Source organism: Bicyclus anynana, chromosome 9 (genome assembly GCF_947172395.1).
Source record: "Bicyclus anynana chromosome 9, ilBicAnyn1.1, whole genome shotgun sequence".
In the NCBI taxonomy this organism is placed as follows: Eukaryota; Metazoa; Arthropoda; class Insecta; order Lepidoptera; family Nymphalidae; genus Bicyclus; species Bicyclus anynana.
The window spans coordinates 11,202,789-11,228,779 of NC_069091.1; the positions used below are offsets into that span (position 1 = coordinate 11,202,789).

The window sequence follows — 25,991 nt, forward strand, 5'->3', positions numbered from 1 at the left end:
TTTTTTAAAGTTAGCCCTTGATTACAATCTCACCTGATGGTAAGTGATAATGCAATCTAAGATGGAAGCGGGCTTGTTAGAAGAAGGCGCTAAATCGCTTGGCGGTACGTCTTTGCAGTTAGGGTGGTAACTAGCCACGGCCGACGCCTTTCCAACCAGAAAAACCAATTTGGAAAACCTCAATCGGCCTAGCCGGGATCGTACCCAGGACCTCCATCTTGTAAATCCACCGCGCATACCACTGCGCCAAGGAGGTCGTCAAATTACTTAAAGTAATGACTTAACATAATAAAAATTCACATAAAGTCTCTTTTAATTATTATTAGGTACCTAATAAAAATCTTCAAAATATTTAAATATTATGGCAATCATTATTTGATGACCAAGTGGCGCAGAGGGTAGTAGCCCTAACTTCGGCATTTAAAGTAGTGGGTTCGATTTAAGAGTTTACGAATTCACAATATTACCAATTCTACACTAGTGGACGCCTGCGACTTCGTCCGCGTGGGAGTAAAGTTCTCCCGTTTTCCCAACATTTCCCTTCACTGCTCTGCTCCCATCGATCGTAGCGTAATGAAAAGTATAGTATAACCTGCTCAGGAGTATGAAGAATAATTGTACCAAGTTTCGTTAAAATCCTTCGAGTAATTTTTGTTTCTATTACGAGCATACGTACAGACAGACAGACAAAAATTTTACTGATTGCATTTTTGGCATCAGTCTTAATCACTAATCACCCCTCTGATAGTTTTTTTGGAAATTTGGAAATATTTCATGTATAGAATTGACCTCTCTACAGATTTATTATAAGTAGGTATAGATAATCCATTCCAATAATCGACACCTTCAGGTAACCCTTTTAATAGTACCGTATTAGTGAGGTTTTTCTGTAATGTTTTTACATTTTCTTGTCAACACACCTTACATAAATTTCCAAACCTTCTTCCGAAAGTAAAAAGACTTTAATTAAAATTATCTAAATTACTTAAATAAATAAATAAAATGAAATTGAACACTTTGGTCAGTTAGCGTGAATGATGTCAATGTTTTGGTCCGGCCAGTGCACGCGCCGGTGAGTGGACACCGTGTCGAAGCCGACGTTGTCGAACGACTGATAGTCCTTGTGCATGTTCATTTCGGCCAAGTTTCGATATCTGAAACGATAGAGGGCGTTATCATTTATTACTAGAGGATCTCTTTCGGTTTCGTATTCCTGCTCAGACCAATTATAGAAGGACCTGTATCGTACTCATAGTCACTTCGTTCAGTATAATATCACAGTCGTTCTTCAGAAAATGACAGACAATTTTGTTCGTGATTTGGTATATATCTTATACTAAACTAGAAGTTTTTGATCGTTTTTTACACAATTCAACTACACAAAAAGGTATTTTTACGGAGCTCTTTAACCGACGAACACAATTACAACTATTTAACATCGATACTATAGAGACAGTTTTTATAATCGCATTAGATCGATGATTATATACTTTGACAGAAAAGTAACGTCTAGAGAGGCAGGTCCTATACAATAATTGGTCTGAGTATTCCTGTTTTCCATTCATACTGTTGGGAACTTGGAGCTTATTACCACCACGCTGTTCCAATGCAGATTGGCGGGCTAACAATGATATATTTGATACGGTAAAGATCAAATCAGAATATGTTAATGTGTGACTGATTGTTAAAATGCTCTTTGAGGTACAGACATAACTTGACGTTTCAAAAGTGCTTGTAATCTAAGCTTGGAATAAATGAATTTTGAATTTGAATGCTGCATCTATTCAGTAAACAGAATCTTTACTAATATTAAACAGTTAAAGTTTGTGAAGATGTAGGGGGGGAATACTAAACAGATTTTGAAAATTTTTTCACCGATAGAAAGCCACGTTTTTTGTAAGTGTCATAAGATATATTTTATATCCGTATTTTCACGGGATCAGGAACTACGCGGTTAGTAAAGTAAAAAGAGACCTCTTGACCAGTACGCAGCAACCAAGCAGCAGCAGTATCTGCACTGCAAGCCATATGAGCACCAGCGCCACCAGGAGAAGCTCATGGATGCACACCATGGCACTGTCATTCGCATGGGTAGGGGCCTCCTCAGCTGCAAGAGAAAGAGAAAATATTTCTGATACATAACTAGTAAGAACATACATCGAAGAGCCGATGGACGTTGGGGTCCCAAGGTGCTGAAATGGCAACCCCGCACAGGAAAGCTTGGTCGACCCCCTACTAGGAGGTACTAGGTGGACTGAGGACATCAAGCAGGTTGCAGAGAGCCGCTGGATGCTGGCGAGATCGATTTGTTTGGAAGTCCATGCAAGTGGCCTATGTCCAGCAGTGAATGTCCATCGGTTGTTAATGATGACGAACTTTTAAGAAATACATTTATATGTGTAAGTTTAGAACATTTAAAAGACAATCATTGTTTTTCCCGTTTTCTGATGTTATCCGTACGTGGGCTGCATCTGTTTCGTCTGTCAAATATAGTTTTGAAAGCATACATAGCTCGAATGTAAAAGGAACCGGACATCAGTGAGAGGTCAAGGTTCGTTCACCATCAGCTGACCTATTATCGTACCCACTCCTAATACAGTTTTTCCGACTAGTTAGGGGGGAAGTGTTAATATTGGTCATATTTAAAAAAGATGTGGCGAATATTCTTTCTCTCTCTCTCGGGAATTTTGGGACGCTCGACAGAAGATAGCTTTAATTATTGAATCTATTTAATTATAAAATTTCATTTAGAATCCTCTACTGTCAAAATGTGACAGTAAAAACATAGACGTCAGCTGTAACGTGTTACGTCAGCAGGCAGTTTACCATAAGACCCCCCTCCCCCCGTAAGAAGTTGTCACTTCAAAAAGCTAACATTAAATAAAATTATGAACAAACTTACGCAGCGCTGAGCGATGGTCGGCCCGCACGAGCGTGTCTGCGGAGAGAATGTCTCGTGAACCCACTACCATCTCCAGCTCGAGGGGCACTCGGCCTTCGCCACCTGAGCAATCCGCTCTACCACCTTGCGCCACCACTTGAGGTGCCCAGGCCACCTGTTACAAAGTAAATGGTTAGGTCTTCTTCTTCTTTAAGTCATTCAACACCTGGCGGTACGAAACAAATTTTTCCAGACAAATCTATCGTGGACTTCTCGCTTGAGCGTGATGCTCAACTTTCAACTTTGCCTCAACTTGGCTTTGGCCTTACCTAGAAGGCCTCTTGTGCCGAAGGAAGGACAGCAGATGACCGGCGTTTGACATGCCCTATCCAGTTCCAATGGTTCCAATAAATGGTCAGGTACATACGTACAAATCTATATAATAAGGCAACAGAAATGACTTGTCCACTCCAATAATCCATAAATATACAGAGACCAGTGTAGACAACTGCTATTAGTACTTGAGTCTAGAGTATAGAATGCAAACTCTGTGCAGTGTGTGACATTTCATTATTTCAGAATGAGAGGTGTTAGGCTACTTATCCACCCAGCTGTCCCATTATTTACAGACTTCACAAACAAAGAGAATTAAGAAAATTTTCAGGTATGCAAGTTTCCTCAATACGTTTTTCCTTCACCGTTTGAAGAACTTATATATTTAATTGCTTAAAAAATTTTAATAAAAAAAATTCAACCGACTTCCAAGTCAAAAAATAACTTTAACTAAAAAGCAAAAAATAACATCCTACCGATGTGCTACCTTCTGATCAGTTTGAAGGCGGTGCCAAGCCAGTGATGTTTTAATTAAACACGTTTTAACTACAAAATTTCTGTGGTTTTTTCTGAAACAGCTTAATTAAAACACGACACTGGCTTGGCACCGCCTTCAAACTGATCAGAAGGTAGCACATAGGTAGGATGTTATTTTTTGCTTTTTAGTTAAAGTTATTTTTTGACTTGGAAGTCGGTTGAATTTTTTTTATTAAAATTTTTATTTTTTTATTTTTAGTGTTAGCATACCTACTGCGTGTGTACAGTCACAACCTATCTAAGTGGAAAGTTCTTATCAATACAAAATTGTCAAGTCCAAACACAAGGTAGATACTGGGAGCCATCGAGGAGTTCTCTTCACTATTCCTCGTCTTCATCATCAGACCCTTAATACAGTCACAATCCATCTAGGTGGAAAGTTCTCATCAACACAAATTTATTAAGTCCAAACACAAGATAGCTACTGTGAACCGTCTAGGAGTTCTCTTCACTGTCCCTCGTCTTCATCATCAGACCCTTAATACAGTCACAATCCATCTAGGTGGAAAGTTCTCATCAACACAAATTTATCAAGTCCAAACACAAGGTAGCTACTGTGAACCGTCGAGGAGTTCTCTTCACTGTCCCTCGTCTTCATCACCAGACCCTTAATACATTCACAGTCCATCTAGGTGGAAAGTTCTCATCAATACAAATTTATCAAGTCCGAACACGAGGTAGCTACTGTGAACCGTCGAGGAGTTCTCTTCACTGTCCCTCGTCTTCATCACCAGACCCTTAATACAGTCACAACCCATATAGGTGGAAAGTACTCATCAATACAAATTAATCAAGCCCAAACAAAAGGTGACTGCTGTAAATCGTTGACGAGTTCCATAGTCTGTGTTTCGGCTCCATCATCAGACCAACTCCAAACCTTCATAAAGTTGTAGTGGTTTAAAATACCTTATGGAAACACTAACAAACGCGCTAGTCGTCTCTACAACTTTCGAAAGTTCCCCTCAATTTCTCCAGGATACCATCATCAGATCCTGACATGAAAAAAATGGGACCACCCTGGAAGTAAACCCTTCAAAACAAAAAAAGAATTTTCAAAATCGGTCCATAATTGACGGAATTATCGCTGGACATACATAAAAAAAAAAAAAAAAAAAAAAAAACATACATACAGCCGAACGTAGAACCTCCTCCTTTTTGGAAGTCGGTTAAAAATGCACATATTTGAAAAGTTAAAGGAGCATGCTTCGGGCCGGATTCGGACCTACAACCTCCAAATCATTATTTTTTCATTAATTCACTAGAATTAACACGGAAATTAGTATATTTTTGACGTTTTCTCAATATGACTCCCCCATCTTCTAAAGAAATTAGTTCGACTATGTGCAAACTGCAACAAGATTGAATCTAAAATCTCCCAGGATTCAGTCCGGTCTTGTATACTTTAAATTCAATCAACACTAAAGGGTAATAGGGGTTTTATTTTGTAACTTTAGAACCCTCCCATTTCTTTACGATAGGCTCAAAACGTCAGATTTTCGAAATGCACATGTTTTAGCTATCAACTCGCCTACCTTATCTTGACGTGCTGGTTGAGTATTACTGAAGTAAGTTATTTTTTGGTTGTTCAAATGTACCCACCAATATTAAGGGCTCATACTTGGTGAAGGTAATCAACAACGTGCAAGGTATACTCCCTTATGTTCATCTGCCGCGCTCGAGTAACCGCAAAAATCCCCTCTTCGGCTCCCCTACTATAGCAGCTGTGATGGTAAATAAGTAGATAGTTGATTACTCACATCATAGTTGACAGTCTCCGTGATTTTAGCGTTCGGTACATCGTACGAATACGTGTCATTTACATTTCTAGCATTTCTTAACTGGTCCATATTTCCGCAAACGATCTGTAAAGACAAAAAAAAGCAAGTAACAATACCATCAGTTACATAACACTATTGTTAAGGTAGGCTTGCTAGCCAGTAGCGCCACGACATATTTCTGATAGAGAAAAATACATAGTCAACTAATTGCGGCTGAACCAGAAGTATCGCTCTATGTTTTGTCCAATCGCAACGGTTTGGTATTGGTCGACAATAAGTCATTTTGTCTTCACGAGATGTCGTGGCCCGTATCCTAGACCTGCTTGGCATTCAAAAGATAATGTCAATAAAATTAAAGTATGAAAGAGTTTTTATAAAGTAGAACAACAGAAGGCCTTTCTAGTGTTAAGTAGAAAACCTTAGTTAAGGAATATAGACAAATGCCATTGCGAGATCCTCATTATGATTTTTAAAGTGCGATGCTAGCAAAATACACAGACAACATCTTAACTAAAAAGTACCTTAACTCCCGTAGCCATACAATTGTAAGTTACCCGATTATGTTACAGAATAAACTAATAGGTACAGTGATATAGGAGACACCGCATAGTGGCAGTTTGATACTGTTACTGTCACGTAACGTAAACGCGAATTTCTAAGGAATTGAAACAGCGACATCTAGTGGCACTACTGCACAACTGTTTCAATTCCATATAAATATGAGTTTACGTCAACGTGATGGTAACAGTATGAAAATATTGAAAACTCCCACTAGGAACACAGAACCAGATTCGCTTTCGACAGTTACCGGTAGACATTTCTCCTCGCAGAAGCGGACCATGACAGCGAACCGAATCACATGAGAGGTTGGGAAGCGAAACGCTTTGAACTTCGCCGACAGACGCTGCGTGCCGCCCAGACGAGATCTCGTGAACGGCGGAAAGTCCACCTGCGGACAAATTGGTATAAGAGATCATCTAATATTCATAAAGAGTGCTATTTTTAACGATTTTTTGCAACCCAATATATACACATACACAAAGTTACATACATAACTATATAAATAGGAAAAGCAAATTTATTTAGATACTTGAAAATTAGCTTTAGAAAAAAGAGAATTTTCGCTGCTGTACATCTATTTTCTACTACATTTATAATAGTAGTAGTTAGCCAAACCTTATTGCGATTTGCAAATGTACCTGACCAGTAGGACAACCTCTGCTGTCCAGTAGCAGGACTGAACTGTCGCCCATTCTAGAGGACGCCACCATGTGGTACGCTTCTATTTCAGAGTCTTCTGCAATAAGAGAAAAAATTAAAATAATATTTAAAAAAGCTTTTATATAAAATCCGTTTATATTAAATTTAGTAGTTCATTGGTCACTCAACAACGGTTAACAGTAGAGTACTCTACTACATATTTAATAGGTTGGGGTTCTTTTGTCGAAACATGGTCTATTGGATTATGTTTCCGAGACTTCATCGCTAACCTAAACTAAGGTTTTATACTTAGATAGCGGACGCCCGCGACTTCGTCCGCGTAAAAATTGATGTAAACTTATCTACCTCTACCTTACCCTGCTCGTAACCCTACCCAACCCTACCCTACTCTACCCCTACCTTACTCCTACCCTACCGCTAACGCTAACCCTACCCTCCCCCCACCTTACCCCTACCCTAACCCTACCCGTAACCTATCCATACCCTATCCTACCCTACCCCTAATCTACCCCTACCCTACCCCTACCTTACTCCTACCCTAACCCTACCCTACCCGTACCCTACCTCTACCCTTACTTACCCTACCCTACCCCTATCCTACTCCTCCCCTACCCTATACGTTTCATATCCTTCCCCTACCTCTACCTTGCCCCTACCCTACACTACCCCTACCTTATCCGTACCCTACCCTACACTTTCCCTGAATTACCCCTACCCTACCTCTATCCTACCCCTTCCCTACCCCTATCCTATCCCTACCCTCAGCAAAATTGGTCCAGCCTTTTGTGCGTGTTGCAATGACCAAAAGTATATAATTTCCCAAGCGACTTCTATGCTAATACTATAAAGAGGTATAGTTTGTGTGGTTGTCGGGGGTAATCTCTGGATCTACTGGACCGATTTGGAAAATTCTTTTACCAATAGAAAGCTAAATTATTTGCGAGTGTCATAGGCTATGTTTGGTCCTCATATTCACACGGGAACGGAAACCACGTAATTGAAACCGCGGGGCGTCATATAGCGGCATTTCTGCGACTTTCAGAAATTTTGTATTATCTCCGAAAGTATATAACTAATTAACATACTGTAAAGGGCAAATCTTATCTCTATAATATCCTTGTGATTATTAAATAATTTATTTTGATAAGGATTTAAGTTTAGTTGTGTAGAAAATGACGTAAACCTTAGTTTAAAATTTAAATAATTTATTAAAGTACTAAAAGTACTATATATGCTAAAATATAAAAGATAGATATATGGTGTCGCGGACTTTTTTGTAGAACTTTTAAAGGTTCAAAAAGCCTCCATACATTTATTTCAGTTATACGCAATGGTTGAGGCAGCGCATGCGAATAAGTAAGTTTTTCAGTCCGACCTGTAAGAGAAAACCCGCGATAACTCAGTAGTTAAATATGATAGAAATATAAAATATAGCCTATAGCACTCCCCGATAACGTAGCAATCTACTGGTGAAAGAATTTTTAAAATCGGACCAGTAGTTCCGAAGATTACCCCATTTCAAAGAATTGTTACAAACTTACAAACTTACAAACTTTACCTCTTTATAATATTAGTATAGATAAGCTCAGAGTTTTCTCTGCGTGATAGAATCAGAAATAAGACGATACGCAGAATGAAGAACCAAAGTCATAGTCATAGTTTTACAAGTCCAGGAGATGAAGAGCCAATCGGTGGGGCACATAATTCGAAAAGCCGATGGACATAGAGGAGGTGTTGGAATAGCGACCACGCACCGGTAAGCGCCGTGTCGGTTGACCCCCTACCAGTTGTATGGACATCAAGCGAGTCACAGTGAGCCGCTGAATCCAGGCGGCTTAAGACCGTGACGTTTGGAAGTCCCTACAAAAGGCCTGCGTTCTGCAGTGGGCGTCCCTGCATCAAAGCTGATGGGATTTGTGGGATACTAGAATGCATCGTCTTCAATTCTGCTTGCCCCACCTAACGTGTCTGAAAGGCTCCACAGAGTTTACGTACACTAGGAGGTTAAGACATGTTTAATCAACCCTTAAACAAATATTTATTACCTACCTTCAGTTGTTTCAATGCGCAGTTCCAGCAGCTCGCCGAGCGACACGGTCGCCGCGCCGCCCGCGTCCCCGTGCGCGCGCACCACGTACATGGTCAGCGGAGCCGTGTTGCTGTCGAACACCGCGCTGGCGCCTTGCCCGCCCGCCGCCACTGACGGCTCGCTCGCTAGAGACGGCCGACTGGGGACAAACAACTACTATTATCACTCTCTTATTATCTATTTCCCCCAGACTTATCATCATTATCAATCTTTTTTTTTACGATGATACTTCTTAAAAAGTTGCCAGTTAATGCCACATTCCATAGTGGGATTTAAGACACCATTTGGATGATATCAAAATCGAGATATACTATTTGGTTTGCAGAAACATATCTGTTATCTACATAATAATACTATTGGACAGCTAAAAGATCAAAGAATTTGTTACGCTGAGTGATGACTATGACTAATCACGCGCGATGGTGAAGAAGGCGCCGCTATTTTCAGGTTATTTCAGTTTTTTTTAGTATAAACTTGAACTTGAACATTTTTTAGTATAAAATGACTTGAATAAATAAATAAACAAAGAAAATGATATTATATGTAAATAAAAAGTAATATAAGGTAGGTACTTAGAGTCCTGCACCGCGACGCTTGCGTCCACCCGAGCATATCCCCTGGCGCCGGCACCTGGCGAACAACCCACCCGCACCCAGCGGTCCCCAGCCGTCTGGATGATAGGGTTGTTCTGGATCATGAGCATCACGTACGCCATTGTTCTGTGTACAAAATTAGGTTATATATTTAGGTATAAGTCGCATTTGAAGCAACTGCTAGTATGTTTAATATTTGATTCTGGTCACATGTAAAGAAGAGCTATGACCACCAGCAGTGGAAAATAAGGCGATTTTCGACTAGAGTTTAAATATATAAGATAAGTAGAAAAACAAAATAATATGTAAGAGGTACTGATGGAGCGAGCTATGCTTGCGCAGGCGAACCAAAGTCACTGACATAGCTCAGCGAGTCGCGAAGCTGAAGTGGCAATGGGCAGACCACATAGTTTGAAGAGCCGATGGACGTTGGGGTCCCAAGGTGCTGGAATGGAGACCCCGCACCGGAAAGCGCAGTGTTGGTCGACCCCCCAATAGGTGGACCGAGGACATCAAGCGGATTGCAGGAATCCGCTGGATGCTGGCGGCTCGAGACTGTTATGTTTGGAGGTCCATGCAAGAGCCTATGTCCAGCAGAGAACGTCCATCGGCTGATAATTATGATGATGATGACTTTATTGAGAACGTGTTAAAAACGTTTAAACTACTTCACCTGTTAACATTTCCATTCGGTCCCTTGGTGATCGCGTAGGCAAAGTTGACGTCGCAGTCGCCGTACATGGGCAGCGCGAGGCGCACGGGCGATGTGGGCGTGAGCGCGCGCGCACTGCAGCGCTCGCCGCGCGCGGGCACGTACACTCGACCACGGAAGGCGCCGCGCGGCTTGTACGTCACCACCAGGTGCGAGCCCTCGCACTCTACGCTTACTGCGAAGTACCATATCAATTAGTTGTAGCACGGAATACAAGCATGTAGACCAGAGGTTCCCAAACTTTTTTTCTCATAGACCACTTTCTAATTTAACTGGTTCTGGTGGATCCCCTGCTAAATTTAAATTTCAATCCAAAACTCGACCAAAATGTTAAATGATTAGCTGAATCAACACCACAAAATAACAGTTTAAAAATAAATAGTGTGAATTGATTATCTGCTTAGTTAATTAATTAATTGATTGTGCTGTAAGTATGACAAAAAGTAAAACTGTCCAGGAAAAAAGTCATTTCAGCCAACTTTAATTTTTGATATCTAGTCACAGCACAAGGAACCAATCAATTCCCCATTATTTTATTTGAAAACTCCCCATTCAGTATGAAACCAGATATATTTTCGTGGACCCCCATTTTTATGTCAAATCAACGTAGACCCCCGCCGAGTCTTCTGAATCCCCCTAGGGGTCCACTTGGACCACTTTGGGAACCAATGATGTAGAACAACTACATAGCTGTGTCCTCTACTGTGTGTGACATGGATGCGGAGATATGACGGTGGTGATGAAGTGAGCCAGTGAAGTACGGGTGTATCATCTATGCTTAAGTATTGCGAAAAATATATATTGTGGACCATTAGCAATGAAGTTGACTCTGTCACTATTCTCCCCTCGTCTCGAGATATATTAATGCTGCATATCTAGTATATATTATACATCCAACTTACTGTTAAGACATATAACTCGGCGGTAGTACGTGGCGCCGGTCACTCTACGCAGCAGCCAAGAGCCAGCAGTGACCAGATCTTCGCTGTGCAAGTCACAGAGTCCGCGCGATGGCGTCGCTGTCCAAGTAAACCCCCGACACACGAACCGATTCTCGGCCTCGCATGCAGATTTACACTGAAAAAAATGTTTTAGAATTTAAACTATCGTGAGTGTTAATTGATTATGAAACACCGCTTAAACTCACGTGATATTAGGTCAGAGTATGCCCGACTAGTTTCGAACCCATACGGGGCCCTTAGTCATGAGCTGGTTCTTGCATCGCGGCACGATCCAAACTGCGAAGCGGCTGCGCGACGCGCTGCTGCTCCTAATATCACGCGACCTAATATCACGTCAGTTTTAGCAGTGTTTCATAATCAATTAACACTCACGATAGTTTAAAATCTAAAATATCGTGAGTGTCATATAAATAGTTTGGATTATGCCGAGTTGCAAGAATATGGGATCGAAACTGAAACTATTCAGGCATACTCCGACATTGTGTCAGGTGAATTTTAGCCGTGTTTCATTAATATAAAAAAGTGTTATTTAAACTTTCTTAAAATATTAAAATAAGCATTGCAACAGATGCTCTAACTTGTTGCACCAAAGAATAAGCCTAGACAAATGAACACATGTTACTATAGTTCATGGGTTTATCTTGTTTAGTGAAGGTAGTTAAGGCCACCTTCAGACTCCATTAACAGACAAGCTCGATAGCATTGCAACCGAAGTCGCATTGAGTCTGAGACCAAAATGTCTGGAGGGGGATTTAGCTTCTAAGATTTAACAGACACATTAGGTATAGGTACATCTAACAGTAACAGGGCAAGTTAAACAAATTATGTAAAACCGTCAACGTCTGTTGGATCCATAAAATGAAACGGATCATCTGAGCGAATCATCATCGATCATTCGCTCATCATCATCAAGTACCCGAAACAAAAATAATAAATAATATTATAGTAAACGAAGCATTATTTTCATTTATTTCATTTTATAAGCATTATTTTTTATTTTACAAGCATATTTATCTTCAAAATTGGACCAATAAGTTAAACCGAGTGTTTTAAAAGTCTTTGACACAGCTCGATTCAGCGAGTCAATTGTTCATGTTTAAGAAGCATACAGGACGACGGAATAAGTAAACATTTTACGTCGACGCAAGGTTTCAGAGGCCTTGTTTATGAACAAAGAAAATGTGACATTTACTTCTGATGTTTTTAGAAATATTTACAATACAACAATACATTTATGTGTTACCGAATCGCCAGCACACCATTTAAATTGGTTAAATTTTTCATTTCACTGCAAGTATTAATAGTCTATTTTTAAAAAACTAGGTATTTTATGAATAATTTTCTTTTCTTTTTGTGGTTTGAATTTTTGGTAAATATTAAAAAAAACTGTAAAAATTTTTTTGATGATTAGTATTCTTTACAAGTTAGTCCTTGACTACAATTTTTCCTGATGCTAAGTGAAGATCGGTTTCTACACGACATAGTACCGGAAAGCGTACCGTAACTAGCCAAGGCCGAAGCCTCACACCAGCCAGACCTGAACCAATTAAGAAAAGCTCAATCGGCCCAGCCGGGGATCGAACCCAGGACCTCAGATTTGTAAATCCACTGCGTATACCACTGCGCCATGGAGGCCATAGTAGAGTAGACTATATACAGTTAATTATTATCTATTAATTAATGTAACATGTTACTTACTTCAGTTTTGGTGTAATTGCGAATAGTCAAATCAACGTGTTTAACAGTTTGATTGTAGTATTCTTCGTATGAACATCTGTCAATCTTTTTGGAGTCTGAAACATAAAAAAATCTCATGTACATTATAAAAGCATATAGGTATAACGTGTTTTATAAACAATTCCTAGTCGTTTGCGGCTTCAAACAAAGCCAACTTTTATTAACCGACTTCCAAAAAGGAGGAGGTTCTACGTTCGGCTGTATGTATGTTTTTTTTTTTTTTTTTTTTATGTATGTCCAGCGATAATTCCGTCATTTGTGGACCGATTTTGAAAATTCTTTTTTTGTTTTGAAGGGTTTCATTCCAGGGTGGTCCCATTTTTTTCATGTCAGGATCTGATGATGGCATCCTGGAGAAATCGAGAGGAACTTTCGAAAATCGTAGAGACGGCTAGTGCGTTTGTTAGTGTTTCCATAAGGTATTTTAAACCACTACAATTTTATGAAGGCCTGGAGTTGGTTTGATGATGGAGCCGATACACAGACGATGGAACTCGTCAACGATTTACAGCAGGTACCTTTTGTTTGGGCTTGATTTATTTGTATTGATGAGAACTTTCCACCTAGATGGTTGTGACTGTATTAAGGGTCTGATGATGAAGACGAAGGACAGTGAAGAGAACTCCTCGACGGTTCACAGTAGCTACCTTGTGTTTGGACTTGGTAAATTTGTATTGATGAGAACTTTCCACCTAGATGGGTTGTGACTGTATTAGGGGTCTGGTGATGAAGACGAAGGATAGTTAAGGGAACTCTTCGACGGTTCACAGTAGCTACCTTGTGTTTTGACTTGATAATTTTGTATTGATGAGAACTTTCCACCTGGATAGGTTGTGACTGTATTAGAGGTCTGGCTATGAAGATGAAGGAGAGTTAAGGGAACTCCTCGACGATTCACAGTAGCTACCTTGTGTTTGGACTTGATAAATTTTATATTGATGAGAACTTTCCACCCATATGGATTGTGACTGCATAGGGGGTCTGGTGATGAAGACGGAGGACAGTCACCTTTCACGTTTTTCTGAATATTCATATTACGTGTGGATAAAGTGGGAGTGAAATTTTGTGTATGAGTTAAGGTAGTATTTTTAAAATTGGGATTGTTGGACTTAGATACTTATCATAAGAAAATAACGTTTCAACTAACTACTCATTAATTTTTGTTTACACTCAGTTAGGTGTGCTAACACTAAAAATTAAAAAATAAAAATTTTAATAAAAAAAATTCAACCGACTTCCAACTCAAAAATTAACCTAAACTAAAAAGCAAAAAATAACATCTTACCTATGTGCTACCTACTGATCAGTTTGAAGGCGGTGCCAATCCAGTGTCATGTTTTAATTAAAGCCGTTTCTGAAAGAACCACAGAAATTGTGTAATTTAAACGGCTTGAATTAAAACATCACTGGATTGGCACCGCCTTAAAACTGATCAGTAGGTAGCACATAGGTAAGATGTTATTTTTTGCTTTTTAGTTTAGGTTAATTTTTGAGTTGGAAGTCGGTTGAATTTTTTTTATTAAAATTTTTATCAAATCACAAGTAATTTTGTCAAACATTACTTGTGATTTGATATAAGAACAAATATTCAAAAATAAAAAACTTTTCATACAAACTTTCAACCCCTATTTCACCCTGTTCTATTTTTATTTTAGGGTGAAAAAGTTCCCTATTTTTTGGCTCCAAGGTATTTACCACTATACTAAAATTAATCTTGATCGGTTCAGCCGTTTAGCCGTAAAAAGGTAACAGACTATTGATCGTAGCGTGATGAAAAGTATACTATAACCTGCCCAGGAGTATGAAGAATAATTGTACTAAGTTTCGTTAAAATCCGTCGAGTAGTTTTTGTTTCTATAACGAACGTACAGACAGACCGACAAAAATTTTTACTGATTTGATTTTTGGCATCCGTACCTATCGATCGCTAATCACCTCCTGAAAGCTATTTTGGAAATTTTTTTTTTCTTTTTATTCTTTACAAGTTAGCCCTTGACTACAATCTCACCTGATGGTAAGTGATGATGCAGTCTGAGATGGAAGCGGGCTAACTTGTTGGGAGGAGAATGATAATCCACACCCCTTTTGGTTTCTACACGGCATCGTACCGGAACGCTAAATCGCTTGGCGGTACGTACGGTACGGTAGGGTGGTAACTAGCCACGGCCGAAGCCTCCCACCAGCCAGACCTGGACCAATTAAGAAAATCTCAATCTGCCCAGCCGGGGATCGAACCCAGGACCTCCGTTTTGTAAATCCTATAATGAATTGACCTCTCTACAGATTTATTATAAGTATAGAATAGTATAGATGACTATAAAATAATAGTAGAGACACTAATACCTTATACTCACAGTCATGGCCACACTGGTTCTCAATGTAGAACGTGTAATAGTTCGACACGCGGTACGACTCGGGCTCTGTGAACTTGCTCTCAGTATTCAGGATACAGTTCCCGACAGCAGTGTCTGAGAGAGCAAATGTGTCTAAAGGACTCCTCGGGTCTATCCACTGTGCTGATCTGAAATCCATGGAAACATTGTTTATGATTAATCGAAAAGTTTAAACGTTGACTACGAACTCTCCTAAAGACAGCGCTAAAAGCTAACGCTTCTAGCAATAGAAGTATTGGCGAAAAAAGGGGCGTGGCTCGCTTACACCCGTGTGTGCGGAACTTCGCAAGCGTTTCTGCGCATGTACTAGCAGTCTTGTTTTGTTTACTGACATTGTATTTTGTTCTGTGACAAAAGGAATACATATATTGAACCCTAAGTAAGGGTAACATATTTCTTTTTTCACTTAATATTAAACAGCCAATTACGTGAAGAGTTTATCAGTGTGATATGTATTATTACACTGATAAACTCTTCATATTATATGTGTTTGTTTAGGCCAAGCCCCCGGGTACGCTGGTTTCAATACAAAGAATTGGCACTTTATAAATCTGCAGACCACGATGTTAACCAAAAGCGGCGGAAATATCGCTCTCTCTTTCGTTGCGATAGGATAAAAGTGAGAAGAGAGCGATGTTTGTCTCATTTATCTTTAGATGTGTCGTGGTATGCATCATTGGTCTGCTGATATTAAATGACGACGACTTAAATGGTAAGAGTACTTTCGTAACTTGGAAGGAGTACGATTTCTTTGAATGTGGTGATATTCTGTAACGATGTTCTTAAAAATCAAGAGAGCGAGTCTGAAATTTGTCTCAATCTCTCTGTTTCTACCACAATACCGATACCATGGTACAAATAGATACCTATGAATTAAATGTTTATGAATTCAAAACACAATGGTTTAGTTTCTGCTGCAACATGGATTTTATTTTAGGGTACCTTACGCCGCAAAATGAGACCCACGCACTAAGATTCCGCTATCCGTCCATCCGACCGTATTTCATGAAGCGTGATACAGTGGCTGTGTGACACAGTTGAAATTTTCACAGATAATGTTTTTCTTTTGTCAACAACAACAAGAAATACCTACAAAAAACATAATAAAACCAATATTTATAGGGCTCCCAAAAAACAAACGTGATGTTTTTGCCGTTAGATAATGGTACGAAACCATTTGTGCGCGAGTCCGATTCGCTTTTAGCCGGTTTTATTTATTTTTCTGGTCAGAATCTACGAGGTTGTTGATTTTAGGTCGCGCCAATGCCATTCGGAATGCAATAAAATATAAATTTGCAATAAAAACAAGCAATCTAAACATTCTATGTGGAAACCGTACGTATTTGAATAAATGTTCATACTAATATAATAAATTAAGTCTGTCCGTTACCCTTTTCACGGCTAAGCCACTGAACCGATTTTGATGAGTATGTCTATTGTCTATCTTTTTCATTTACGTAATTATTTCCTTGAGCTGACATTTATTTTTTAGTTTCAGCTATTAAATGTGTAGGTAGATACTTTGATTAAAGTGGACAATTAATTTAATGAACAGTGACACGACATTCAAAGTATAAAAAAAATAATTACACCGTTACAACTGGAAAACTTCAGTAAAATAGATATGGTTTTCCTGTTATTGAAGTGTAGCTTATAAAAAAGGAGCCAATTGCATGTCGGGCAACGGGCAGAGTAGAATTCCGTAGATTAAAATTAGCACTTTAAAACTTTTTATTGCAAAAGTACCGATAGCAAAGTACTGTGCCGATAGACACACTTAAGCGAGAATGATGACGAGAAATCTTTAAAAATCACTTTACTTGTAGGGAAGGTACCTACCCCAAACTTAATTTTCAAATTTTCTTTTTTACATAATTTTTAGTCGTGATTTAAATGTGACTAATATATTATATACCCGTACCAAGTTTCAGCTTTCTAGTTTTAACAGACTCTGAGTTATCTTACTATCTACATAATGATCTAAATGGGTGTCAAATTCCATACATATTAGAAAAATCGAATTATTTAAACAAAACGTATCGACTAGTTTTTACACAGCCTCTAACAGAACCAAAAAGATTATAGCGTCCGTGATTCTATCTAGTACCTATCTGACTATTAGCTGTTCTGTTAATAGCCGTACAAAGTAAGGTGAGCAAATGACGCTATTAAAATATTAATTATTATATTATTTATGATCGCGTACCGCACTAAAAAACAGTGGTCCAAATGTGTTTAGTGCTATAAAAAAATATTGTAGACTAGCGGACGCCCGCGACTTCGTCTGCCTCTCGCTCTTTAATCCAGCCCTACAGTTAGTATCGCTGTAAAAATGGAGTAACTTATCCCGTTTTCCCAACATTTCCCTTCACTGCTCTTCTCCTATTGATCATATCGTAGAAAAGTATCCGTCATAAAAATTCAGACAGACAGGTAGGGTAGGGGTAGGGTAGGGGTAGGGTAGGGGTAGGGTAGGGGTAGGGTAGGGGTAGGGTAGGGTAGGGTAGGGGTAGGGTAGGCGTAGGGTAGGGGTAGGGTAGAGGTAGTTGAAAGTTTACATCGAGTTTCACGCGGACGAAGTCGCGGGCGTCCGCTAGTTAGAATAGAAAAATTGGACTCGTACCGGTAAAGTTTCTCACTGGTAGAAAATACAGCATCGTAGCACTGTTGGACGGTCGTGTTTAGCAGCAGTTTCGTGTGCACATCTTCAGAGTTTAGGTAATATCCCAGAGTGCTCTCCAGAGACCACCATCGCTTACTGCAGGTGTCAGGAACTAGAAAAGAAAATGGAATGTAAATATAATATAATTAAGATAAAATCTAAAGCTTTATTTACCTAAAGACTGTTTCTAAAGCTCGGTACTGACCTATGTTACGGGGCGTACTCCGTTGTCGGTTTTTTAACAAATTCTTTGAGTATCCTACATCTTTATAATATTCATCATCATTATCAACCCATATTCGGCTCACTGCTAGCTCGAGTCTCCTCTCAGAATGAGTGGGGTAAGGCTAATAGTCCTCCACGCTGGCTCAGTGCGGATTTGCAGACTTCATACACGCAGATATTTAAGAAAATTCTCTGATACGATGTTTTTCCTTCACCGTTTGTGACACGTGATATTTAATTTCTTAGAATGCACACAACTGAAAAGCTGGAGGTGTAGTCGGACCAGATTCGAACCCACACTCTCTGGAATCGGAGGCGGAGGTCATATCCACTGGCAAATCACGGCTCTATAATATTAGTTTAAGTAAATAAGTTTTACTGTTGCCAAAATACTCACGTTTTAGACAAACTTTATTAAAATAAACCATGTCATTGTCAGCACGGAAGTGCGTCGAATGTACGCTGGCGACTCCTTGGCAGCTCCCTTTGCCGTAGGCGACGACCACCGCCGCACAGTCGGGGAGGTCCCTGCACTGGGTCAGGCAGGCCCCTGTCAGGGACTCCTCGTCCCCACTGGCGGAGTACACGAACACCGGCGTAGCCTGCTCGGGGGACATTCCCGACCATCGCACAAACGTCTGCGACTCGGGTGGGACACATTTGCATTCGCTATCTAAAGGAAATAGTTAGTTACCTAAGGCAAACATCAAAAAGAAACAAATGAACTGTACTTCTAAAGATATATAAATATTATTTTGTGATTAGAAAGTAATATTCATATATGAAATCTTATTAGAGAAAATAAATTAATAAACGCCCGCGACTTCATCTGTTTGGAAAACAAATTAGTATACTACTACGTATAAACCTTCCTCTTGAATCACTCTATCTATTAATGAGAACTGCATTAAAATCTGTTGCTTAGTTTAAACATAGGTACAGACGGACTATTTATACGTTGTTAACTAATTCGCTAAGATTCGCTATTAACGAAGATGTTTAGACCACATTGTAAAGCATTTTTTCGTGTATTTTTTTTAAATATTCCCTTTAAAATAGTCGTAAAGACTATTTTAAAACTTAGAACTTGAGAACTTAGAGCATAGTTCAAGTGTTCAACGGACAGGATCGAACCCATGACCTCTAGTTAGAGTCCAGGCGCATAACCGTTGAGCTAATTAGGCATAATCTTATTACCAGCCTGACTTATATATCGAATTTTTATATTCGTAAAAGGTCAAATTCAAAAGCATAATAATATGCCAAAGCTTATGGTCATTGGCACGCCGCAAAATACAACACAACACACGAGTATGTAGCAGAACCAGTTTAGTTCAGGCAGTTCATATCAGAGTGTCGTCAATACTACAACAGCTAAGTTGTTTTTATTAATTCTACCTACGATATTTTTGTTTACCTGGTCAACTACTAAAAATCGTAAGTGGTAAAATCCTATGTGAACTATAATTATTATTATTTACTTTTGTTTGACTATCTACTTAGAACCGTCAACCGCCAACAAAGGCGAAGTGTAAAAATGTGATGATTATTTTTTCTTCCATATCTAGACACAACCACGACTATATATTTACGTGTTTATATTCGTGCTATTTATGTAAGTAGTTGTACTTAGGTAAATAAATATCTAAGATAGATAATATAACATTCCATGTAATGTAGATTTTACATGTAAAATATAATTATGCAAGTAACTATTTACCTTAAAAGTTAACGGTAACTACCTACTGAACAAACAAACGAGTCATTTTTCACCAATATGTTGGGAAAACAGTGTTCCAATTTCAAGAGCCTGTAGTAACCAGACCTTTGTCAATCATTCTTACAGCAGCTAAGTTAAGTTAGTTAAGTTAGTTGACCATTGTAGGTGAATTGGTTAACAATTTCTTGGTTGCCTAGCTTATGTACGGTATAGGCAACGGAGTTTGGATCGTAGTGGCTTTGGGAGATGGAGATAGCAGATTTTAATAGCTCTTAATTATCTCTATGGGATAGTAATTATAACTTAAATTCATGGCAACCCTTCGAAAAACATTGTTATCAATATTCAATTCTTAAGAAGTACAGGATTGCTACGATATCAAAACATTATACCATAAATGCCATCAAAAACATTACTATTTCAAGTTCAATGAAATTTGAAATATACCGAGTCTATACAATGGCTGCTCAAAATTCAGGCTTCTGGTTTCATCTTCAATGAAGTTATAGGGGGTCGAAAATGGTTGCATTGTCTCGACAAATGTAAAAGCCGTGCCGCTTTTTTTTTCTCGACTTGCCGGGGGCACTGCCGTGCCCCAAATCTATTATATTTGTCGATATAATTATGTGATTTGTCGAGATTTGTACATTTGAGAGACGTGATATCCCAGTGGATATGACATCTGCCTGCGATTCGGAACTCGAAGGTTCGAATTTGGTCAAGGGGCATGCACCTCTAACTGTCAGTTAGGTATGTGCATTTTAATAAAATTAAATATCACGTGTCTCAATCGGTGAAGGAAAAACATCGTGAGGAAATCTGCATACCTGAGAATTCTCTACTGTGAAGTCTGCCAATCCGCATTTGGCCAGCGTGGTGGACTAAAGGCCTAACCCCTCTCTTTCTGATAGGAGACTCGTGTTCAACAGTGAGCCGAATATGGGTTATATGAGGTATGTGATTTGTCAGCTACTTTATTACCCTTACTTTGGGGTTGCTATGCATATGCGTATGATTTTTGTGTATTGTTTCAGATGATTTCTCCGTACAAAGTGTTGGTGCGAATTGTCCTGTTGGTCTGCCTGTTTCTGCTCGTAAACGCAAACGTTGCGATACCGAAGGATAGCTGCCCTGACGGCTTTAGACCTATAAAAGTTGGAGGATCACCGATTTGTGTAAAAAATGAGCCTAAAAACGAATAGTAACCTAAGTACCAGAAGGTTTTCGTCGGTAATTCAACTGACGTATTATTTTAGGTGAAATTAAAAATTTATTTTAATATGTACTCAAATTGTTCAACTATTTATTAATTAAGTAGTAGTTACCTTTAAAAAAAACTGTTTAAAAAAGATTTTTTTAATTCATTGTTTTTTTTTATTCTCTAAATATATTTGAAATTATATTTGCTAAAATCAACATGTTTGTTTCTAGAACCTTGGATATGTCGAATCCTCCGACCCATTGAGACGGTTTCCAACTTCTCCCGCATTTTATTGTTCGTTCATTGTTAATGATAAAACAAAAGACAAAAAGTTAAAGGTAACATCTAAGGTACGCTACAGACGTAGACCACGGCATTACCTTTATTTAACCGAGTATTAAAATACCTACATACCATTATAGGCAGTGTACTTTATACATGCAAAAATGCACTGCCTATAATGAGGAATCAGTACAAACCAGTATTGGGGAATTTTTCATTAGGTACGTATAATTTGTACATACACTGCCTACCCTACTTAAAAACGTTGTGCACGGCACTGCTATACTAATATTATAAATGTGAAAGTGTAATTTTTTTATTGTACCTAGATTTGTCTTCGGGCTCAGAAAATATTTATTCATGACTATAATCAAACTTAAAAAAATATTAGATAGGTAATATAGCGTATCTTGGTGGTAGGGTGGGGTTTTCCTTCCAAGCCATTTTCCAGACGATGGTGTGTCCGATAACCAATACATCGCAAAAATTTGTCCGCCAAGGTCATCACTTGATTTTAATTATCTTTATTTATACATACATTTAATTAAGCAAAAATCGGCGCAAAAGTTGTAAATGTTTGTAATAAATATTATAAGAGTTTGTTTGTTTGTTTGTTTGATTGAACGCGTTAATCTCAGGAACTACTAGTGTTTCTAATAAACAAGTAAAGTGCTAGTTAAGAGCCGATTTCTTTAATGAAAAAAAAATAATAATACCTATCTACATTTTAATTTAAGAAATATCGTAATGACATTAGTAATAATAAATATTCCCGTTCAAATTACTTTTTCGGTGAGAAATTTTTCGTTGAGTTCTATTTTTTGGTAAAATTTTTCGGTAAGATCGTTTTTAAGCTTAAAATTTGGAGAGTTCTAAAGCCGAATTGCAACCACTTTATGAGAAAATGCTCGCGTCAATAATATAGAGCGTCTACGTTTGCAAAACCCCTTAGTTCCACGCATAGTATGCATGTCACACGCGTTTCTACGAGTATACTAAAAAGCCTGCGATTTATTTACTATGTAAAAAGGAGAATAAAAAATATTTTTTTTTATAACATTTTTTAACAATCAGTACTCGTACCTATAATTTTAAATAAATAAGTTATGGCATGCGTTTTCTACTTTCATCTATATACTTATAATAAAGTTGTAGAGTTTCTTTCTTTCTCCTGTTGAGTTTCTTGCCGGTTTCTTCTCAGCAGAACCTACCTTCCGAACCGGTGGTAGAATCTTTACAAATAGTCAACTGACGTGTCAAAAGTGCTTGTAAACTGAGCCTACTTGAAATAAATGATTTTTGATTTTGATTTTGATAAATCTGTAGAGCGGTAATTTCTGTACATGAAATATATTTCAAAAATAACATTCAGGGGGTGAATAGAGATCGATACTGATGCCAAAAATGCAATCAGTAAAATTTTCGCCTGTCTGTCTGTATGTTCGTTATAGAAACAAAAACTACTTTACGGATTTTAATAAAACTTGGTATAATTATTCTACATACTCCTGGGCAGCTTATAGTATACTTTCATCACGCTACGATCAATAGCAGCAGAACAGTGAAGGGAAATGTTCGTAAAACGGGAGAAGTTACTCCTTTTAAACAGCGATACCACTGTAAGGGCTGGATTAAAGAGGGCGGACGAAGTCGCGGGCGTCCGCTAGTTTCTAATATTTTGTTTGTTGGTAAACAGTACAATCGAGTATGGCTGTAGTATAGTTACTTACTGTCTCAGATAAGTACCTAAAGTATTACCAACTGCGAAACCTTCAGTGATGATGATAACCGCTATATTTTCCGTGTTTCCGTTTGAAGCTATTGTTAAGTTTAACAAACAACCCATCAACAACATTGTGTTTTTTACACATTAATGATAATTTTATAATTTGTAGTGTTATTAATAACTTGGTGTAGGTAACTAACTACCTATGTAGTTTTGTACCTATCTACGAAATTAAATATCCCGTGTCTCAATCGGTGATGGAAAACATCGTGAAGAAACCTGCATACCAGAAAATTATCTTAAATCTCTGCGTGTGTGAAGTCTGCCAATCAGCATTGGGCCAGCGTGGTGGACTGTTGGCCTTACCCCTCTCATTCTGAGAGGAGACTCGAGCTCAGCAGTGAGCCGAATATGGGTTGATGACGACGACCTAATAACACATACATAACAGACAAACATATAGTAGGAACCTCACACATAATAATAAGAGTAGAACACAATAATTGAAAATAGTAACAGAACACTAAAAAAAAACCAATTTTGTATAAACCATTATCAACCCATATTCGGCTCACTGCTGTGCACGAGTCTCCTCTCCGAATGAGATGGGTTAGGCCAATAGTCCACCACGCTGCCCAATGCCGATTTCGCAGACATCACATACGCAGAGAATTAAGAAAATTCTCAGGTATGCAGGTTTCCTCACGATGTTTTTCCTTCACCGTTAGAGACACGTGATATTAAATTTCTTAAAATTCACATATCTGAAAAGTTGGAGGTGCATGTCCCGGACCGGATTCGAACCTACACGCTCCGGAGTCAGAGGCAGAGGTCTTATCAAAATCAAAATTCTTTTATTTCAATTAGGCTTAGTTTGCAAGCACTTTTGAAAGGTCAGGTATATGTCAAAATTTAATTTAATCTAATGGTGGTAATAGTAGACGAAAACTTAAAATTAAAGTTACGAGGGTTCCAAACGCGCCTTGGTCCGAGAAGAGCACACAACTCTATATCACGCCTTAGTATATAAATACTAACTATATAATTTATACGTCTGTATATCTTGAGGTCAATTTCAATAACTAATAGACGGATTTTGAAGCGATTTAAGCCTGAAAAGACATAGGATATCCTACGTATAGGATTTGTTTTATCGAAATCGAAGTTGAATCGTAGCGTAACCCTAAGGCCGTCTTTTGTATTCTACTCCTGTCTTATTATTTGTTTATTCTTCTTATGTTTTGGTGTACAAATAAAGTATAAATAAGACAAAAAAGTTATCCGTAATATCAATTTATAGGTACGCAAAAAGTCGCGGGCTTTTACAAAAAGTAGGTATATAAACAATGAAATATCATAAAAGAGTTTTTACATAATATGTATATAACTATTTACACACAATACTTACATAATGCTAATGATAACGTTGTTAACAGCACGACGATGCAAAATGGCATCATTTTTGTAACACACCGGCTAATCAGTCACCACTCTTGATAAATTGAGTTAGCACTTATACGCAAAAGTACGGTAGATACACATTTTACGACACTGTTTCTTTAATTTAACGTGTTTAACGTGTTACTAAAATATATTAAAAAGTTAAAATAATTGTCTATTTTACGAGATTAAAAACGTAAAACTTAAGATCATTTCTCTATACAAAATGTAGAGAACACTTGACAATATGAACGTAACAAAAGCAGCTGTAACACAAGACAACTGAATAAATAAACGAAATCAACTTAAAAATAAATTTCCGATCACAAAAATGTCTTTATTCCATCAACTCCCACAATTTTATAATATGATAAAAACTAATAACTTCAAAGTTTCTTTGATTGGAAAAGCATTTTCACTTTCGCCAACTGTATCGCCGGTTGAGTTACGAGTAACTTAGCGATCCCTATACGCTCTTAACTGAAAACTAACTTACTAAGTGCAATTGTAAAATCGTCATGTGCCGATCCCCACTACGCGTCACGACCTTGCAGTTTATTATGGTTTAACAGACAATTTACAATGAAATGACTACTGACGAGTCCACGACAAATAATAGTGAAACCTGACGATAATACGTACTACAGTATCAGCTGCCAGGTACTAAGCTACTAGGCCATGTCTTTCGTAACATTATTTAGTAGCGGACGCCCGCGACTTCGTTCGCGATAAAATCGTTTTTTTTAGAAAATAGAATGGGTATAGTAAGCTTTCAAGCTATCCTTACTCCTATAACATATAGATATATCTAGGTATAACAACGTGGACTTTTGTGGAGATCTATAAAAGAGGAATAAATGTATTTTTGTTATATCTCAAAAGATATTTTAGATGAAAGCTTCTAAGCGGCTTGACTTTTTCTGACATTTCCAACAAACATTTATAAACATATTTTAAACAACGTGGAATTTTTCACAAATCCCGCGCGAACCATGATTTTTTCTGGCATAAGAAGTAGGTAGCCCAAGTGTCAATCCAGATTAAAACCAATTTCCATTCTAAATTTTCCAAAAGCCAAATCGCTTCAATAGTAGCGGATTTAAAGAGTAACGAACATCCACACAAACTTTCGCGTTTATAATATTAGTAGGATTTAACCGATTATTACCTACAATACCATGACAAACTAACCTTAACCATCCTCTAGAACTCAATATATTTTCAAAAACCGCAAGAAAATATGCGAAAAATAATTTATCGCGAACAGACGGGCGCGTGGCGCAGTGACTCTACTTTCTGTGTCCGCGGCCGTGGGTTCGATTCCCACAACTGGAAAATATTTGTGTGAGGAACATGAACGTTTTCCAGTATCTTGGTATATTATATTAGTATTTATATGTAGTATATTAATATTTATACTATAAAGGCGGACGACGGCGACTTTGTCCGCATGGAATTCAGTTTTTCATATATCTCGCGGGAACCATGGATTTTTCCGG

The 25,991-nt window shown here is 38.2% G+C and overlaps 1 protein-coding gene and 1 long non-coding RNA gene across 2 annotated transcripts; one reads left to right on the top strand and one right to left on the bottom strand.

Annotated features, from left to right (window-relative positions):
* Positions 1–947: 947 nt before the first annotated feature.
* On the bottom strand, positions 948–25,251 carry LOC112043915 (uncharacterized). Its single transcript, XM_024079580.2, has 15 exons — positions 24,461–25,251; positions 18,521–18,796; positions 17,860–18,010; positions 15,198–15,364; positions 12,805–12,899; positions 11,047–11,221; positions 10,106–10,319; positions 9,412–9,558; positions 8,800–8,978; positions 6,729–6,826; positions 6,338–6,478; positions 5,509–5,613; positions 2,903–3,056; positions 1,975–2,107; positions 948–1,154 (listed from the first exon to the last, which is right to left on the bottom strand). Exons 1-15 carry the CDS (start codon positions 24,510–24,512, stop codon positions 1,022–1,024), a joined length of 2,220 nt encoding a protein of 739 aa, XP_023935348.2. The 5' UTR covers positions 24,513–25,251; the 3' UTR covers positions 948–1,021.
* Positions 19,132–21,932, top strand: LOC112043916 (uncharacterized). The gene is made up of 2 exons (XR_002886711.2): positions 19,132–19,560; positions 20,878–21,932. It is a non-coding gene; the product is annotated as an uncharacterized LOC112043916 (long non-coding RNA).
* Positions 25,252–25,991: the final 740 nt, after the last annotated feature.

What these genes read in the sequence shown, in the direction of transcription:
- LOC112043915 (XM_024079580.2), bottom strand. Translation starts at nt 24,512, where the DNA reads ATGATGCCATTTTGCATCGTCGTGCTGTTAACAACGTTATCATTAGCA. An exon ending in GCGCATTGAAACAACTGAAG is followed by an intron (nt 6,827 to 8,799) that starts GTAGGTAATAAA and finishes CTCTTATTGCAG; the next exon opens with AAGACTCTGAAATAGAAGCG. An exon ending in GAGGTTGTCCTACTGGTCAG is followed by an intron (nt 6,479 to 6,728) that starts GTACATTTGCAA and finishes ATTTGTCCGCAG; the next exon opens with GTGGACTTTCCGCCGTTCAC.